This window comes from Pollachius pollachius (genome assembly GCF_949987615.1).
Source record: "Pollachius pollachius genome assembly, chromosome: 16".
NCBI classification, from domain to species: domain Eukaryota; kingdom Metazoa; phylum Chordata; class Actinopteri; order Gadiformes; family Gadidae; genus Pollachius; species Pollachius pollachius.
This window is the reverse complement of record NC_136949.1, coordinates 13,876,096-13,895,939: the sequence shown is the minus strand read 5'-3', so window position 1 is coordinate 13,895,939 and position 19,844 is coordinate 13,876,096. Positions and strand designations below refer to the sequence as shown.

The following is a 19,844-nucleotide window of genomic DNA, read 5'->3' as shown; positions in this document are numbered from 1 at the left end:
AGGCGATTATAGGACTGGCATCAACTTTACGTAACAAAGGAAAAATCTTTGGTCCCAATTGCCCTGCACAGCAAATCGTCTTAACCCTTCTGCTCATCCTCCTTGGTAAAACAATAGCATGTCTTATCAAAGGCAAGCAAGCTCCTGGGGACCCCGAACAATGAATAATTCATTTTTTACCAGGAAGCTTTGTTTACGAGAGGGAATGTTGTTATCCTTTATACACCAGATTAATAAAGGCTTTTGCTACCTAAAGGTGTTCGCGGAGTCTTCACACGGCCACCTCTGTTGCTGTTTGCCCACACTGGCGCTCTGAAGAAAGGCGGTGTGTTTGACAGGTCAGGCTTCACGAGTCTCCAGTGAGGAGCCAAACCAATAACAGAGAAATATCTGCTTACTTTGCTAGGTTTTGTGAACATAATGAAAGGCAGGGCCCTGCAGAGGATTCTGGGGGAGATTACAGCCACCACTGCTGCGACATCCTTTCACCGTAGCGGAAAGAAATATCAATTATTTGACAGAACAATCTCCATCGTTTGGCAGTTAAAGCTAAACGGCCAGCTGGGTGGCAATTTCAAAGGAATCTCCTGTCCGTGTTGTGGATTCATTACTAAAGATGCAGATGGTGTAATCATCCTGAATCCTGGTCCTAACTCCTCTCAGGCAGACCTCTATCAGCAGGCGCCCTTCCCCTCCTCGGCCCCTGCCAATCGATGGCGAGCTTCTTGCTGCCGGCCAGGCTTCCATCAGGTCTGAGTCCATCAGCTCTCATTAGGTTGTTGACAGGCCTGTCTCCACCTGACACTCCTGCCTATTGACTGGCTGCTGATGGATATTGATTGGCCATCCGCACATCAGGCTTTTGGTCCGTTCATCCAGCACAGGACTCCTCATCAAATATTAACACCGCATGAACTGGCAGCGATGAGAGATAGACGGCCGTGAGAAAAGAGTTCTCTTTCTGGGGGAGGGCATTTTGGGTGGGTACTTGGAAAGAGGATTTTTAAAAAAATCACATTTGCATTCGATTTCATAAAAACATAAAAACCAAAAATGGAAAGTAATGTTTACCATGTCAGAACTCAGTGGGAAGTGTTTGATGTATAAACGAATATATTCACCAGAAATAAAATTTCTGCATTTTTATCATCAGGGTTAATCTCTGTCTTTAATTGAGAAGGACACATGGGTAGAAAGGAGCTACTGAGGACACAAAGGCTGCAGTGTACATTCTAGGGACAGGGAAATACTTCAAACAACAGGGCAAAAGAGAAAGGAAGATTCAGGGAGCCAGGCAGATATTTATTGAGAAGCAGGCAGGCAGGAAGCGATTGAGGTGTACCAAATGAGCCCGTTCTGGCCTCATAGATCCGTCTGATGGCTGATGGATGGCCCTGCCGTCTGCATCCTAATGGTCTGCAATGTTGGGAGAGGCATCGGGGCCAGATCTATAACATCTAGAGTAGCTCTCTGAGCTTTCCATATCCTCCTCCCAGCCGGACGACGGCCACCAGGCCGCCCTCTGAAGAGCCAGAACCCTGCCTTCAAGACGCAGGGTTTCCCTGTTGTTCCCTTGACTTGGCATTCCACTTTATATAGGATTCATCTGTTTTAATCCTGCGAATATAATGCCGGCTGGCCAAACCCATTTCGAGAAAAGGCGGGGCACTACCAACAAATGGCGTGATTTATTACAATTTGATTACTTAACCCTTGTAAAATTGCATAACATCCATGCAAATCATTATGTATATTAACCGGAGTGTACCGAGAGGTTTTGTTAGGATTCATATCAGTAAAGCAAAGGTAGTTGCCTCTCTTCTTTGGTTGTTGGTATTGAATGAGGAGGAACCCATCGTCACCATTGTATATGCATCTGTGCCTATGTGTGCGTTTGATTGCCAATTTTGCTCTCACTGAATTGTGTTTACTCTAATTACAACCCCCCACACACATGTATTAACCAATAAACACGCCCACACATTGAATGATGAATAAATAGAAACCAATGACTAGATACAAACTTATGGGCAACACATATGGGTAAAGACATAAAGGGCCCTATTTTAACGGTCTGAGACGCAAGTGAGAAGCGCAAAACGGAAGTAGCTTTGTGGGCGGTTCTATGGCGCTGTTGCTTTATACGGGCAGATAAATTACTCTTGCGCCCAAAGCAAATCTAAAATGGGTTGGTCTGAATATCTCTATTTGTGTTTTGGGCGTAACATGAAATAAACCAATGTGCCATCTCCATCCCCTTTAAGAGCCATGAGCGCATTTGAACCTGACGAGTTGATATTTTGACAGCGCGTTTGCAGTCTCCCCTGAGACAGATGCATGACCACATGAATTTCAAACTTCAAATGGCTCATTTTATGGCCAAATAATATGGCCCAATTCACACATGGAATAGCGTTTTCTTCGTCATGTAAATTTCGGCAAAGAGAACTTAACACATATGATATGCGGTCCTGTGGCCGCAACTGTGGGTCTTTTTAATGATATGCGGCAATACATTAACAAACATAGTTTGTTACCAGTATAGTATACATTATCGTAATCGACTTGTGTTCATAATATGCATGTGCCCCCCCGGTAATATACATTGCCATGGACGGTTTTATGCGTTATGTGTTTAGTTTGCGTGTGTTTAAACAGATGTCTGCACAAACGCGCGCCAAGCATCACCCGCATTCATTCATTCACACTCACTCGCGATAAAACTCACTCGCGATGTTTTCTCACGATCTAATACTCATCAATCCTAAAAGTTATGGGCTTGTACACGATGTCTGTGTCAATACACTATGGAAAAAAATATGTTTCCACAATCCACATGCTATTTCTATGCAGTTTCACAAATATGAACATAATATTTAAATAAGGGAAATTGTTTGCATGTTTGTGCTGTGTATAGCATTCGTGTGTGTAAGATTATGTTACAGTTCCGACCTGCCTAGGCACGTCAAAATAGCAACACCAACTGCGCTATCCGCATGGGCACTTATACCAGGATTTTTTCGGTCAGTTGCGCAACTGCTTTATCGATCTGTAAGATAGCACCATGTATTATTTACGCCGGAACACGCCTCTACTTTTCGCCGACATGTCTCTCATGGCGCAAGTTTAGCGGCGCGAGTTGACTGCGGGGGACAATCAGCTTTGCGCCGGGTGTAAACTAGCAACGATACATGCGTCGGTGTAGAAAGTCAATTGCGCTGGGTGCAAGATAGCGCCCAGAGAGACAATATTGCAATGCTCAGGTTAGAGATTGCATGTGCACACTAAGTGGGTCCATTGGCTTCTATACATTTTGTGCATCAAAGTCACCACAGAAACTAAGCATTCAATACCGGTTTAGACTACCTATATGAGATTGTTAGGGAGCAGCTTAGAGGAATGTAAGTGCAGGCTAAAAATAGACCACAGGAGAGGATAAGAGAGGAAAGACCAAGAGAGGAGAGAGGAGCAGGATTGAGCTGAGCTACAATTAACTACACACAATTAAAAGAGATGAGAACAGAGTGTCTGGGAGTCAATACCCACTCACATAAAGTGTAGGCTACAGAGCGTTGGATGCTTAATAGGATAGTGGTGACGGTTGATTTCTCTCTCTCTCTCTCTCTCTCTCTCTCTCTCTCTCTCTCTCTCTCTCTCTCTATCCCTCTCTCTCTCTCTCTCTCTCTCTATCCCTCTCTCTCTATCCCTCTCTCTCAACTGCTATTTCTCATTCCTTTTCATGTTGCCTTTTAAATAATCATCGATACCTTGTGAATGAAAACGATAAAGGCATATAAAGCCTAAATCCCATATTTCACAATATTAGGTAAATATGAGATGAATTAGTCTAATATGTAAGGAAAATATATTTGTCCTATAAGGCAAGATTCCTATATCAGTCTTAAAGCAAATAGAAAAACCCAACAGGAATAATTTTCAAAAACAACAAGTACCGCAAGAAGAACGCAGCACGATTTCCTCCAAGGAAAAATTAAAACCATTCAACGAGGTGGGATTCTCTCAAGGCCATTATGTTTATCTTCTAATAGAAACTTTCCAAAGCCATGTTTATATAACATCTACAGAAAAATAAATCACTGTGTCCAAAGCTGTCCAGAAATAAAATAAAAACACAAGCGTAATGCATCCTCAACGGTGCATTGGGACACAAGCGCCAGGGGAGTCGGCCAGTGGCATCCTGTTTACATCTGGGGGGGAGCGACTCCAGAGGCAGATATCTACACCCAAAGTAAGCACACAACCCCCTTTTACATCAGTAACTATCTCGCATGTCAACATTCATATGCTGTGAAGACAACACCCATTTGTACTGGGCCAATAAGGTTCTACTTCTCTTACTGACGAGATAAATGGCGCTAACCTAAAGGACACATAAACCCCATTGATCCGGACCCTCCCTGTCTGTGTCTGATTTCACAGCAGCCCTCTTCCACCCCCTTCTCCACCAACCCCCAGGCTCCATCCACCTCCCGCAGTAGGAGATGTGTCCGGTGGAGACCACACTCCACCTGGGATTTCCACCTAGCAACCCCACCAACCACCAGCGCCGAGACTCCATCAGGGAGGGAATCTCCTCCACAGGCTGATTTCCTGATAAAGATTGATGATAAAGATTAAATCACGCTGATCACCAAAATGTATTTGTATTTTATTCCTGTTGACCTTGTTGATAACATCGTGCCATCTTGGATGTGCCGTTACATTTCACATGTAACTTTTAAACAATTAAAACATTATGAGACAGTGGTTAGCTGTAATGTAGCCCAAAGTATCACATAATTATAATAAAGAAGAAAAAGGAATATTCATGTTTTTGAATTTCAATAATAATAAAGTAATGAATAAAAGATGACAAGCTTTGAATCATTACATAATTGTATTGACAATAATGAGTTAGTCCCATATCACATCATGTATAATAAATTATTATATTATTCTGATAGTGCTGATACTCCACATTTTGTACGATGTCAAGCCATAAACTGGTGGATGATATATATTGCTGCAATCTTAGCTAACACCATAGGGCACAAGAGAATTGAAGGGGGTGGATAAAATAAACCTATCATTTTCCGATGTGTGCGTGAGTGCACATATGTCTGTCATGCCATCCTGCATTCATGTGTTGGTGCATGCGTGTGTGTGTGTGTGTGTGTGTGTGTGTGTGTGTGTGTGTGTGTGTGTGTGTGTGTGTGTGTGTGTGTGTGTGTGTGTGTGTGTGTGTGTGTGTGTGTGTGTGTGTGTGTTGAAACAACCTCTTAAACCTCTCCTGTCTGGTTCGGGGAGGCGCAGCATATCTGACCAAAGTTCAGATTCATTAATCATAAAGTTCTGTTGGGTTCCCTGATCTCAGCTAGGTCCAATCCCAGAGATCTCACTCTCTCTCACACATACACACACACACACACACACACACACACACACACACACACACACACACACACACACACACACACACACACACTTTGTAGAAAGGAAGTTAACTTTTTGATCTGTGTGGGAGGATATTATAATTCATGGCTGAATCCCCAGAGTTTAAATCTCTAATGCTAACAGAGCTTCTGCCCAAACGTCTTCATCAAAAGGGGAATGGCAAAGGAGTGCATTTACATTGTGCCTTTCTAATCTGTGGCCACTCAAAATGTTTCACATTGTGAGGAGTTTAGGAATCAGGAACAGGAAGTATTACATCTTGGTATTACGTGAGAGATGGTGGGATGGTTTGGTAGGGCAGAGGTTCTCTCATTTGGCTGCCTTAGCAGGTCAGCTGCTGAGCAGCAGAGTATCCCGTTACATCTGCAGTGGTACTCATCCATCATGCTTTTACAGCAGTGAATGAATCCATTGACATTGGGACACTTTTTTTATTAAACATATGCTGGAGGATGAAAAAAAAACGACACACAAGATGTCATGCTTTCTTTCCTCATTGTTGAGTACCAGCGCTTTTGCGTTTGGCTGAATCCTGTTTGAGACTGTGTCTGATAACATAATCGCGTGGCTTTATCATGAGGGGAGGGCTGTGTTTGAGCTGCGCGGCAGAGAGGGAGCCACCAAGCAGGTGTTTACGGCGAGACAGCGAGGCCTGTCTACGGTGTATTAGAACAACAATGGTCACAGGTGTTTGGAGTACAGGCCGTCCATCCAAATATTAACACCTGAGTCCATTCACTTCCAATTACTCATACACTGCTGTTTCTCCCCCTACTCCCATTCTCTCCTTGAGTGTCTGTGTGTGTGTGTGTGTGTGTGTGTGTGCCGGTGTGCGTGCGTGTCAGCGTGTGTGTGTGCGTGCGTGCAGGTAAATGTGCACGCTCCCTCTTTGTCGCCAAAGCCCTTTGATGTGCAGTCCTTTGTATTATCGGCCAAAAATCTCCAAAGTGGGAACAGGCTCCGTTTCTGACTCATTACAGTTTGGAAAATGCCTGCCTCGCTGTGAGGCTAACAAAACAATATGTTAATCCCTATAACACCGTGAATATGTCCCAGATTAATTACGGATTAAACCATTTATGCCCTGGACACGATCGCCACACAAACACAACCAGGAACATCATTACAACACGCCTGGCTCAGCAGGTCGCCTGAGAGTGTAGACAATTAGTCAACATTAGGGTTGACCTCAAATTGTGTCCTCCACGTCAACACGTGGCCATCAATATGAGAAGAGGCATTCATCAGAACATAGCCACGTGAACGCCATACGCATTTCACACGCAACCCAACATGCACCTGTGCACACAAATAGATCAAAAGACATTCACAGAGAAATAATTCCATAGAGATACGACACAGGATTGTCCCTGTCCCACACACACACACACCAAACTCATACACAGTAACCAAACACCTTTAATTGACCTGTATTTGTGGAGGGCATTGTATGTCTAGTGCTCGACAACACCTTGATTATCCTGTGATCAATAGTGCCTGTTTTTCAATCAGAGAACTCTTTATCTGTATATTTCAATGTGAATTCATCAGCAGGTCTCATAAAATCCACTTTTAATTAAATAAGGGGCAATTCTCTGATGTCCTGCCGAACCTGACACACAAACACACACAGTAGAAACAATTTGGGTGACAGTCAACCGGCTGTGAATATCCAAAGCCTCAAGTCTGGCATTGGAAGTTACTATTGATTCATATCAAAAGCACTATTTCGAGGAGCTGTTTATCTCCTCCTGTCCTCATATAGGTGTCATCGCATGAATACAAATGCATCAGATCCTTTATTATGCATCACGTCCTGCAGCAACAGGGCACAAAATACCTAAATAGTGATACTTTACCTCCAAAAATCCATGTTTTAAAGCCAACGAGGACACATCCTTGACAGAAAAGACATCCAACGCCTCTGCTGTATTGCAAGAAAGCCTTTGGGACGAGGATTTGGCTGCTGCATGAATCCAAGTTATTTTTAAATGTTTTAACTTGAACATTTTATTTATTAAAAAAAAAAGGACCTGCCGCTGACTATCCACTCTATTTGATTCCTCTGCACTTAAATATAGTATGCGGTTGTCATGACAGTCTAATGCACAAACGACCGCCTGAAGTACTTGACTAGAGTGCTTCCTTTGGCTTGTTACATTTTTAATGACCACCGTTTTATTCGGTACGGTCATATGCACACCAATAAACTGATCCTAATGTGGTTAAGGAATAAGGTACCTTTGGTATCTTTATCTATACTATGTTAATTTAGTATTAATTTAAACCTGAACTCCTTGACTTTTGGACTGCACTACTTAATTGCATTTTTGATGACCAGTGTTTAAGCGGTATGTTCACATGCACACCAAGAAACTGATCCTAAGCTGATTAGGGAAATAGCGACATTCAGTAACTTTATCTATTACTATGATCATTTTTATTCATTCGAACCTGAACTACTTGACTTTTTCAGTGCACTTCTTACTTGCACTTAGCCACTGTAGCCATCAACAAATTATTCAGACTCATATTGTGTCTAAAGACTAAAACCGTCCACTCAGGGTATAAAAGCGCACAGATATTTTCCTCTCAAGATAAAAATAAAAAAGGAGAATAGAGAATTGCATCAATGATTGAACGATTGAATGATTGTCCCGCTCCCTGCCAGCCTCATTTGATCAGCCTGCTATTCAGTAGCTGTTACCTGTGGCAGTGAATTCTGCTTGCGTAACTACAGTGCTATAAATAGTTGTGGTTCCTCACTCATCCAGGCACAAGCATAGGATAGCATCGATGTAAGGAGGGGAGGAGGTACATTTTGCCGCTTTTCCAATGTCCACATCTGGGAGGGTCTGGGAGGGTCTTGAACACTGAGTACCAACCGGGCTAGCAAATAACGGATGTGGACCAGATGTGGACTGATATATTTTTCGGGTGATAACTATGAACGTTAATTATCTGCTTCTCATGATATATACAATAATGTATAATAATATTCATATTGTAACCATAATTCATGCAATTATTCTACGGAGGGTAAGAAGGGTATTATCGATCTGGCGTCACAAATGAAACAAACAAAATAATCAATGAGTTTCACCTGCTACAATTTGCCGAACAAAAATCAATAAGCTCTGATCAGTGAAGTGGCACCGATCCCCAAAAAGTATTTAACTACAGAACCCTTCCCAAAACATTTCTGTTTACTGATCTTGGTACTTTTGGTCCTTTCACAATTTTTGGACAAGGAAACGAAGTGTAAAACACTGCGAGTGTGTGCGTGGATGATGGCCGGTTTAAGCAGCCTCACCTGGCCTGAGTCAGCTGGATGGAGGCCGAGGTCGAGGCTGCGCACCTGTTTCACATTGAGTGATCAGAGTGCACAGGTTAGACCAGCCATCGCCACACACTGGTACATGACAGCATTGATCAGGTCCCAATAAAAGCCACCTAGGTGGAGATAGGAAGCCACACAAGGTCCATGCAATGTGTGTGTTGCATGGACCGTGCAACAAACATGCTAAAAATGTTATCTATATATATATATGATGGATATTTTGACATATGGTGTGACTCAGCATTCTAAACAGTCATTAAAAAACACAATATTAGGCAATAGTCCAAGACCTATGTTTCACTAGTTTCCCTGCTAACTTTTTATCACTTCACTCCCCAGTCTGAGGTAACAGGGCAGAGGGTATCAACAGTGGTAGACAGTTTTTTCCCATGATTCCCATTCCCCTCCTCAGCTGGGGGGAGAAGGGCTGTTATATTGTGAGTCAGTCGGTAAACGTCTGGCCTGCACTGCCTTTTAAGAGGCTGATGGTGAACCTCTACTGAGTAAAAATATACTTAACGGGAGTTTGCTGTTTCTCTTCTTCATGTATCACTCCTTTCTTCTCATCTCTTTTGATGTAGAAAATCATCTTGAACTGTAGAGTATACACTCTCATAAAGACAGCTTTCAAGCAACTAGAGGCAACAACACCTTTTTCAATCTCTCTCTCCCCCCCCCCCCCCCCCCCCAGCGAGTCACAGCTGTTGTGGAATTATGGGAACAGTGATACATGTGAACAGCTTGTTACTTGTCACTGAAAATACATGCCTGCAAATTGTTTGTGTGATATAGAAAAGGGGCTCTCTCACGATTGTAAAATCATTCTTTAAACATTGTAGTTTGTGCTAGGTTTAAGGAGACCTGAGTTTAAGTTTGAATATTACTCACATCTACTCGCACACCTCCCAAACAAACACCAACACTCATCTACCTGATGTTTGGCCAAAGCCGTTACAACAAGTTCCTGTAAACAAGAACTTAATCCAACGATAGCCAACAACTATTGAATTGGTATGGCACACAGGCCCCATGTTGGCATTTGTGGGTGTTTGTTGAGGCCATCTGCAAGCACCTATCCTATGAGACTCGTAGAATGTCTTTGTGACATTTTAGTCCATTGACTTGAAAGGCAGATATAGATATATCTCTTAGAAAGATCAGGAGACCCCTTTCAATGTATGCATCTGCTCCTCTGTTACCTGATATAAAAATGTCTGATTGATTCCCTAAGCAAACAATAAATCACAGGGGTACGGTGAAGTACATTTCAATATATGCTTCACATTTTAAGTAGCCTGGCTGGCGCTCGTGGAACTACCTGCATGGCTTCACCTCTCTAGCACACACACATGTCCCTTAAATAGATAAAAACTGATTATTTCCATCCGACTAGGATATATTTGTCACATCAAATGAGGCATTGCACCACACACTGTATCACCAACTCAGATCTTAAGGAAGAATAGAGAAGCTCTCCGACTTCAAATGGACTGCATTTTTACAGCGCTTTTCAGTCCTGAGGCCACTCAAAGCGCCTCAAATTGACCCATTCATAGACCACAGCGGTGTCAGACGTGCAAGGCAACAGCCAGTGAGGGTAAGGTGCCTTCCTCAGCAACACCCAGCTCGGAGGAACAGGGATCGAACAAGCAGCCTTCCGGTTGCTAGACAACCCAATTCACCTCCTGAGCCACTGCCAAGACAAAAATATGAAAACAACTTTCTGGGGAAAAATTCTTCACATCAAGCAACAACATGCATGGTGACAGGTCAGGTTGGTCACAGTCCAAGTCCTGCATTTACTTGGTTCTGGACTATTTCTCTAAAGTAGCCTGTCCAGTAGGTTTGTTATAGTATGGTATCTCACCAATCCTCCATCTCTAGCCATTTGTAATCCATAGGATCCCAGGCTTCTGCAAACCAGCACAGCTGTAGGAGTTTGTCTTTGAGATAAAATACCCTTTTCTCATCCCCAATCCCCTATTAATTCAGATGAGCCATGATACTATTAAAGAACAGCGAATTGGGGGCAATATTAGCATTTCTTCTTTGCCACAGCGTTGTTGTCGTTGTTGTTGCTGTCGTAGGTGACTGATGACTCATAGACTGGGACTAATGGGATTTACATTTCTCCAGTAAGGGCACATGTTGTGAGTCATCAGCCTACCGCAAATTATCTGGTCAAGGGGGGACACAACCACTCACCATGCTACCACACAGCAAACACACACACACACACACACACACAAACATAAAACCACACACAGCTAGACAGACACACACACACACACACACAAACACAAAACCACACACAGCTAGACAGACACACACATACACACACACAACCAGACACAAATACACACACGGCCCTCAGCAGGGCCACACAGGTAGTCATCAAGAAAGAGAGGGTGAGAGAGAGGGGGGGAGAGAGAGAGAGAGAGAGAGAGAGAGAGAGAGAGAGAGAGAGACAGAGAGACAGAGAGACAGAGTGACTGTTATATGCACAATTCTTCCAACACAGCAGTAGATCATTAAAGACGAAGTCGACTGAATGTCTTTATATCAAAGTTTAGAATCAAAGACTCAAGGCCACCCCTAATAAGGGCTGCCAATCGATTTTTTCTCAATCTAATTAATCACACATGTTTTGATTAATCACTGATTAATCGCAATATCAGGGTTGCGTCAACTCCTGCGGTTCACACGTCATATACACATTAGTCTTCTTAACTCACCGGCATGCATTCCCTCTTGCATGGAAAGCCAACAAGCCATGACACAGCCCACCACCATATAGGAAGCCAATGGGGTCAGAACAGTCTCATTAATAATGAATGCACAGAGAAGGATTCACAAATGTATTTTGTGATTTAAATATAAATGACTCTCTTCTCACAAATACATTTCAATGCACACACAAATGGATATTGGTATGTAAAATAAATGTGTCTTGTTTTAAATAAATTTAATATAAATCCATAAATATATGAATTGAAAAAATATTTGCAATTTTCTTCAAAAGTGTATTTGGATGTTGTTACATTTATATACAAACTGTTAAACTTGAATTAACAGGACGCTTTTCATTTGTGAACTTTCACAAATGCATTTTTTTCATCAAGGAACTCTATGTAGCCAATCAGATGCCTCCCTCGTTTTCAGCCAATCACATGACTGCAGTCCCGAACTCTGAAGAATAAGTCCAGCCTCCGAGCCTCCCGGTTCCCTCGGTCAAATGTCTATGGGAAATATCATGGGGTTTTTGAATGATCGTACATAACAATCTCTAGGTGGTGAAGTAAAAGCTGCGTCACGTTTTGAACTACCGTACTTTCCGCACTATAAGGCACACTCAAAAGCCGGTAATTTTCTCAAAAGACGACAGTGCGCTTTATAATCCGGAGCGCTTTATATATGGATCAATTCGTGTTTACAAATGAACAAAGTTGTCAGAACGCTTAATAAAGTTTGACTTTGTCTGACTGTTTTGTTGACATTCCCTTTATGGCTGGTTCAGACCACACGACAGATATTCCTCCACTATTAGGAAGGTCACACTATACGATCACAGAGCCAGGAAATCGGGCGGAAGACTGGCCACACTACAAGATTCGAGGGTGCGATGCTCTACTTTGTATCATTCACGTTTGCAAGATATTTAAAAAATCTAAGGTTTGGAACTGCGTAATTGTGTTTTAAAGGTTCCAGTTTTATATCTGCTAAATGCAGCAACTCGTCCTCACAGTTGCGTTGCGCGTGACAAGCTATACAATTAGCACAGCTTCATCTAGTGGATGCATAACGCACCCCAGTCAAACGTTTGACTGCAGTATCTTCTATGCTATGCGCCTTATAATCCGGTGCGCCCTATTTATGAAAAAAGTTCTAAAATAAGTCATTCATTGAAGGTGCGCCTTATAATCCGGTGCGCGTTATAGTGCGGGAAATACGGTACACACTTTTTCCATCTAGTTTCGACAGGGTTTTGGGATTGTCAGTGCCGTCAAAGTAGTAAACGATTATTAATGGTACTTTACCGGCACCGACAATCTAAAAACCCAGTCACTGTCATGTCATGTGATTGGCTGAAAACGAGGGAGGCGTCTGATTGGCTACACAGAGTTCCTTGTTGAAAAAAGTGCATTTGTGAATCCAGCCACGTCAGTAGAGTCTCAAAAATCCATATATAAATACAGACCAGTCCACACACAAATGCAAACAAGTTCAAAAATGAAAAGCGTCATGTAAATTGAAGTTAACAGTTTGTATATAAATGTAACAACATCCAAATACATTTTTGATGAAAATTGCAAATCTTTTTTTATTCATTTATTTATGGATTTATATTACATTTATTTAAAACAAGACATATTTGTGTGTGGATCAGAAATGTGTTTGTGAAACTTATTTTTGTTTATGGATTTATTTTACATTTATACATATGTGCATTGAAATGTATTTGTGAGAAGAGAGTAATTTATCTATAAATCACAAAATACATTTGTGAATCCTTCTCTGTGCATTCATTATTAATAAGACTGTTCTGAGCCCATAGAAACCACTTCCAAACCCGTTGGCCATTTACCCACCACAGAGAAACAGAGCTTCAATCGAACACCCAACCCGCCAAGCTGGCATGTTTGACGTATGCCAATGTCAAAATCAAATATGAGGCAAAAATGAGCATGGGTGTTAATATGCGTTAACAATATGAACACATTATGGTTTCAAGATTAATTGCGAGCGTAAGCGTGTTAACGTTGACAGCCCATATATATACAGACCATAAGTCCTACGAATGATTCGATGACTCAATCTCCATGTTTCATCTTGGAAGCGTTGAAATCTATTTTGAGCTGTCATCCATCATATTAGTATCTCTTCCCCGATTCATTTGAATGGCGAATGCGAAACGCCTTGCAACGTTGGGCACACACGCGTGTGCATCCGTTTCAGCAAGCATTGAAAATCACTCGTGTCAGGGTAGGCAGGTGTAGACGTCCTATCCCCCTCTCTCCCTCCCTCTGCATCTCTCTCGCCCTCTCCCTTTACAGCCAGCTCTGTATTCATCACTGCAGACGGGAGCTGCTGTTCCTTCCTGACTCTCCGTGCATCTTCTTCAGCCTCAGGGCCCCACAGCATGGGAGGTGAAAAGCCGGCAGCAACACTACGGCTTATTGCCCTTTCCTCTTCTCTTCCACTCAGCAATTACTGTCTCCCTGGAAACTCACACAATACACTCTCCCAATTTCTTATAGGAAGAGTCACGTAGACCTTCCTTAGCCTGGGGTCTCAGTGTGTGCACATGCACGTGTGTGTGTGTGTTTGCATATGCAGGCGTATGTGTGTGTGTGTGTGTGTGTGTATGTGTGTGTGTGTGTGCGTGCGTGCGTGCGTGCGTGCGTGCGTGCGTGCGTGCGTGCGTGCGTGCGTGCGTGCGTGCGTGCGTGCGTGCGTGCGTGCGTGTGTGTGTGTGTGTCTGTGTGTGGAAGTCGGTGGGGCAGATGGACAAAATGACCACCCGGACCATCAGCATATATTACTGGAAAAACAGGGAAATGGTGGGAGGTCTGATTTACACAAACGTATTACATCTGATTAACACAAACAAATTCACTTTCCTCTCTCAACACGATCGAATTGCTTGAAAGTAATTTAATCCCAAACATAATTAGATCCATTTGTTTGCATCATATAGGACAAGAGTGAAAAAGTAAGTAAAGTTAACTGAGAATAACGAATCGCACAATTCAAAGGACACAACGACGTGACCTCAGAGACATGTGAAAACACACACGCTGGGAAGAAGCAAGGACAGACATGTTTTCCTGGCTTCATTTATAAAGTGTCAAATTAATAATTTCAAGGTGACATACTATACCACCAGGTGTGTGTGTGATAAGCCATCAGCTAATCACACTCACACCTGGTGGTATTATATGTCACCTTTAAAGGATTCCTCAACCTGGACCCTATTTTCTGATCATTTTGGTCAATAATAAAACCAAGCAAAAGAAAATAATTCTTTAGTTTTAAATAAGAGGAAGTGGAGGGGGAAGGTTGGGTCGTGGTCCAAGCCGACAACAATTTCTTTACATTTCTTCAGTATTGAGCGAGAACACTGTAGCCTTAATCCGTAACACGGGCTGCCATGTAATCTTTTTTATGGCCTGGTGTTCGATACCCATGTACGTACATTGACTGCCCATGCTCATTGAAGACCTGGAGTCCCTTTATTGTGCATAACACTACGGTCCATATAACAGAGGTTATGACCGCTCACAATTGCACAAGACATTGTAAAAATCAGTTGTCATTGCAGCACTTGTCTTGCCCAAGTGCTGCCAATTGACATGGGTTTGAAACTTGTATTTATTTTAGAGTGCCAACATAGTCGAACGAGAGTGCATAATGAAAGAGTCTCTTCTGGGTGGGACTCCACATGACCGCGTACACGACTATGTTCTACCATTGAAGTGCTTCTTTCCCTTTCGGTCATATATACCGTGTATATTATGAATATAGATGATATTTTTAAATGAAGTGATTGACTGGATAACCATACAACATTTATAACCCATGGATGTATAATATATATATATATATAACCCTTTTAAATCAAAGTCCTGGATGTTCCCTTTCCTAGCCTACATAATAAACCTATTTATTTTAGTATATTTAATATACTATTTAAATCACCAAAAAGGCTGCATCGACAAAATCTTTAAACCTCCACACTCCAAATACACTTATTAGTATGTTTTCTGAGCTGTTATTAATGTGCCTTTTTAAAATGTTTAACAAATAGGGAAGATAACTAGGTGTTATAAAACTCTGGTAAATGTTCCTTTTCAAAAGGTTTACAAAGTCAAGAAACATTAAATGATAACACAGGCCTTTGATTATGCCCTATTTACATTTCCTTAGATAAAAGGCCTGTGTTAAGTTTGTCACCTTCTTTTTGCCATGCATTCACTGATCTCTTGTCTCATCTCACACAATAAGACCTTTTACCATGAGTTCACTTAACTTAAATGATGTTCAACTGGAAAATAAAACATTTTTTAACTGAAAGAAAATGTCTAAGTATTGATGTAACATTCATGTGTTACCAATTACCGTAAAATATCGTAGTTTTAGGCTGTGATTTGATTATTATTATTATACCATTATTGGTATAATAATTATAACACACCTTAAAAGACTAGAATAACATGATGTAGTTTGCCATACAGTTGAAGTATTTCGTTGACTGAAAGGCAATCATTGTGTTGATGACACACCCTCTGTTCATGTGGACATGTGGAGAATGAAGTTCAATCAAAGGCTCTCTTCAAGCATAAGCTGCATTCACTATAGCATGTGCCGCTCTAATGGGCTGTGATTGGTTGTTTCATGCGTCTCCTACCTTCCTGTAGACGATCATGTTGGGGGAGTCGTCATCGGGGTCCACGCTGCCCCCCAGTGACTTCATGGCCCGCAGCGCCCGGCGGGCCGCCAACGTCATCGGCGGGCTGCCCTCTGCGCTGTCCACCGAGCCCTCCGATGCCTCGTCCTCGTCTTCCTCCTCCTCGGCCTCCTCCGGTTGCTCCTGCTCCTCCTCTTCCTCCTCCTCCTCCTGCTCCCCCCCCCCCACACTCTGCTTCTGCTCTGGTTCGTCGGCCATCTTGGGGTGGCTTCCTACTCGGGGTCTGTCTGCGTTGTTCGTTGTTTCCCCAGCCCTCTTTACTGGTTTTCTCCGTAGTTTTCCGCGGTTTGTTTTCCGTTGGCGTCCTGTTGTATGGTTGGAGGCAGGGAAGTGTGTGTGTGTGTGTGTGTGTGTGTGTGTGTGTGTGTGTGTGTGTGTGTGTGTGTGTGTGTGTGGGGGGGGGGGGGGGGTGGGGGTGGGGGGGGTGGGGGGGGGGGTAGAGATTAGTTGTAAAGCTAATGATAACATGATGGCAAAGGGCCCTCCAATGTCTCTTCATTGGTAATTGTGTGATAAGAATCCTAAATTGGTGGGATAGGCAACAAATGATGGTTCCTCGTGTTGAGGCCCTGAGGTGACATGGGGTCCCTTAACTAGAGCTATATTCCTCAACAAATGTGTATTCACCAAAATTAATAGTTACGACGACTGAACTGCCTCAGCCTGTTTAGACGTAGGCGCAGTTTACATGCGTGATATGCACACACACACACACACACACACACACACACAAACACACACACACACACAAGTTTCAGTTTACCACCTCGTCCATGGTTTGCTCTACCTCCGAAAACAGGCATAGACAAACTGTTTACTAGTTTCCATTTCTTTGGATGTCGCAAAAGTTGTAATAGAAATGACAGGGCTAGGAATCAGCCCATGCCCCTCTCTGATGTCTCAGATACATGTGACACCTGCTTACTTTACAGTGGTTCTCTTGGCGAGAACATAGCGTGCGTACAGATGGTCGGGAGGTGGTTTTTGATCTCTCATACCACCATTTGAGATCAAAAACATCCCTCTTTGCATTGCAATCTCGCAACCATTTCAATTCAGCATTTGAAGTGAGACTCAAAGCGCTTCTGTCAACAGGACCAGGGCCAAACTGCGCAGCAATACAGCAATGTTTCTGCTCTTTTAAGTAAAATGCTATCAGCTGTAGTGATTCAAGGGACTATTCATGAGAATGATCTTGTTGGTGGAGTTTAGAATGAACAACAATTGTTCATTCTACAACATATGTTACAATGGACAAAGGTCCATTGTAACATATGTGCCAATTTCATGGGCAGTTAGAGTAAGTATATTAATAAGTATACATTAGAATAAAGGTCTATTACAAATGTTAAGTTACTTCTTACTGGACCAGAAAAGGAAAGTTGCAATAAGGATTGTGTGATCGACAAAAGCTCAAATTAAAACAGTTGAAGAACACTGGATGAGAAAAATGATATACATGCTATATTCTTTAATTCTGATATAATTAAAATATAAAGAAACTAAGGAACACCATTACACTACTACAGGCAATTTTATTCTTCTGCTTTTGGCAACAGAAACATAAAAGAGAAGCCTTGTTCAAAATGACATGTTTACATACTGTTTTCTCCATGAAGCATAGAGCGGAGTGCACAGAAAAGGCAGCATGCTTGCTGTGAACTAACATGCATTCATTAGGCAAAGCTAAACATACACATTATACATTATACATCAATAGGAATTGAGACCGCAATATCACACACCATGTTCCTAGAACGTTTTTTCTAGGTCTGCTTTTTTTATGCAGCGCAGGGGTAGTAGACTAAACTAGTGAAAGCTAACCCAGATTGACCATGGACCATGTCCCCTGGTGCATTTAAGCAGAATTACCTCAGCCAAGGAGGGGATGTTTGTCCGTGTGTGGGATATCTCAAAAAGGTGTAAACGGATTTGCACCAAATTGGGTGTGTAGGTTTCTTGTTATGGGCCAAGTCAGAAGAGATTCTCTCTTCATGCCTTTCAGACAAAAAGGGGTGTGGCAGTGCATGGGACACGTGTCTTTGAGTGGGATAGCTCCAAAGTTAAGTGGATTTGCACCTAACTTCTTGGGTAGGTTGATATAGGTATAGGCCTGCAGTATCCACATAAATCATTTAGTACATTTTCCGTCACTATAAAAACAGGCATCACAGCACGCTTACAAATAATTTGAAGGCTCCCATCTAGGCTTCATCCAGGATGAATCTGTCCAAACCCCTTGTGTCTATTGTCAAGGAAAGGGCTGTTTGTAAACGGCAAAAGGTTGAGCCCTTTGCCATCTATCTCATTTAAAACACTAGACTAGCCTAGCTGCCAATCCTCAGGATTTACCAGTCTTCTGGTAAAAAACATATTCCTGGAGATCCTGACATGCTTCTCACGTCTTTCGACAGATGCAGACACTCATTTAAAATCTTTGCAATGAAATATATTTCTTTATTGAGAACACTGTTAAAGGTGTGTGTGGAATTGAGTGGCATATAGAGAAACGTACATGGCAGAAACTGAAGATATTATTTATAAGTCTGTTTAAATTAGTCTATATCCCATGAAAATATGAATGGTTGTGTTTTTATTAGAATATAATGGGCATGTTGCACTTGTTTCTACAGTAGCCCAGAACAGACAAACAGCATTATTGCTATACTACTTGGAACTATGACCAATTAGTTGTACAGACTAAATAACAAAAAACAATTTATAAATCAATCAATTAAGGAACCTCATTACTGGACACTTGGCTGGTCGATGCAATCGTAGACAATGACAATACTTTGAGGGAGTGCGGCTCAATGCGGCTCTGTCCGGGTCACGCCCACTTTGCGCCGTGGAAAGGCGAACAGTGTTGCAGCTTTGCACCCTGAACCGACCCGCACCCTCCGGTGGAAATGTGCCAATACATACACCTAGATCGGAAAGAGGTTAGGAAGGGGGGAGCACTTAGCTGGTTGCACTCAACCTCAGGTCTAGATGCCACTTGCCACTACATACTGTGTCTTTAAGAGTTTCCTATGTGTATTCTTGCATACGTCAACCTGAACAAGAGTGGGAAGTTGACCTAGAAAATTCCGGCACATAGATGTAGCAGTGAGGTCAACTGCAACATCTCTATTGTAGGGTGACCGAAAACATTGGATGAGCAGAGGATGTGGTAATGAGGATGAGGTAAGGCTGCAAAATAATTAAAAGATTATATAAAAAAGCAATACAATTATTCAGCCCAATATTGTGATTGATTAAATTGATATACTCTGGATCTTACTGGATCTTACAAGTTATAATATAAAACAATATTGGGTTGGGAGTACAAAATTTGGACTTTTAACACTTTTTCACCATCAACTAATTGCTAAAGAATAAACTAAAGAGTCCACGATCATGATTACCATTAATATGCAACTAGTTATGCAGAGGAGAAATTAACTTCAAATAAATAACAATCCAGTCTCATAAAGTATTTCAGTTCAAGTAAATTTGCTTCCAGTCAACTGGTAAAGTATCATAAAAACCCCTAAGGTGCAACAACTAATGGATTATTTATGATGGCTGGAGCTGTGAGCC

The 19,844-nt window shown here is 42.1% G+C and overlaps 1 protein-coding gene across 1 annotated transcript in view; it reads right to left on the bottom strand.

Moving 5' to 3' along the window:
* Window positions 1-16,460, bottom strand: part of LOC307088334 (regulator of G-protein signaling 6-like) — a gene marked incomplete at its 5' end in the record, with an annotated part of 48,603 nt that extends 32,143 nt beyond the window's left edge. The window contains one exon of the mRNA XM_079754186.1: window positions 16,203-16,460. Within this exon, the coding sequence (XP_079610312.1) occupies window positions 16,203-16,460 (258 nt within the window). The remainder of the gene's footprint in view (window positions 1-16,202) is intronic.
* Window positions 16,461-19,844: the final 3,384 nt, after the last annotated feature.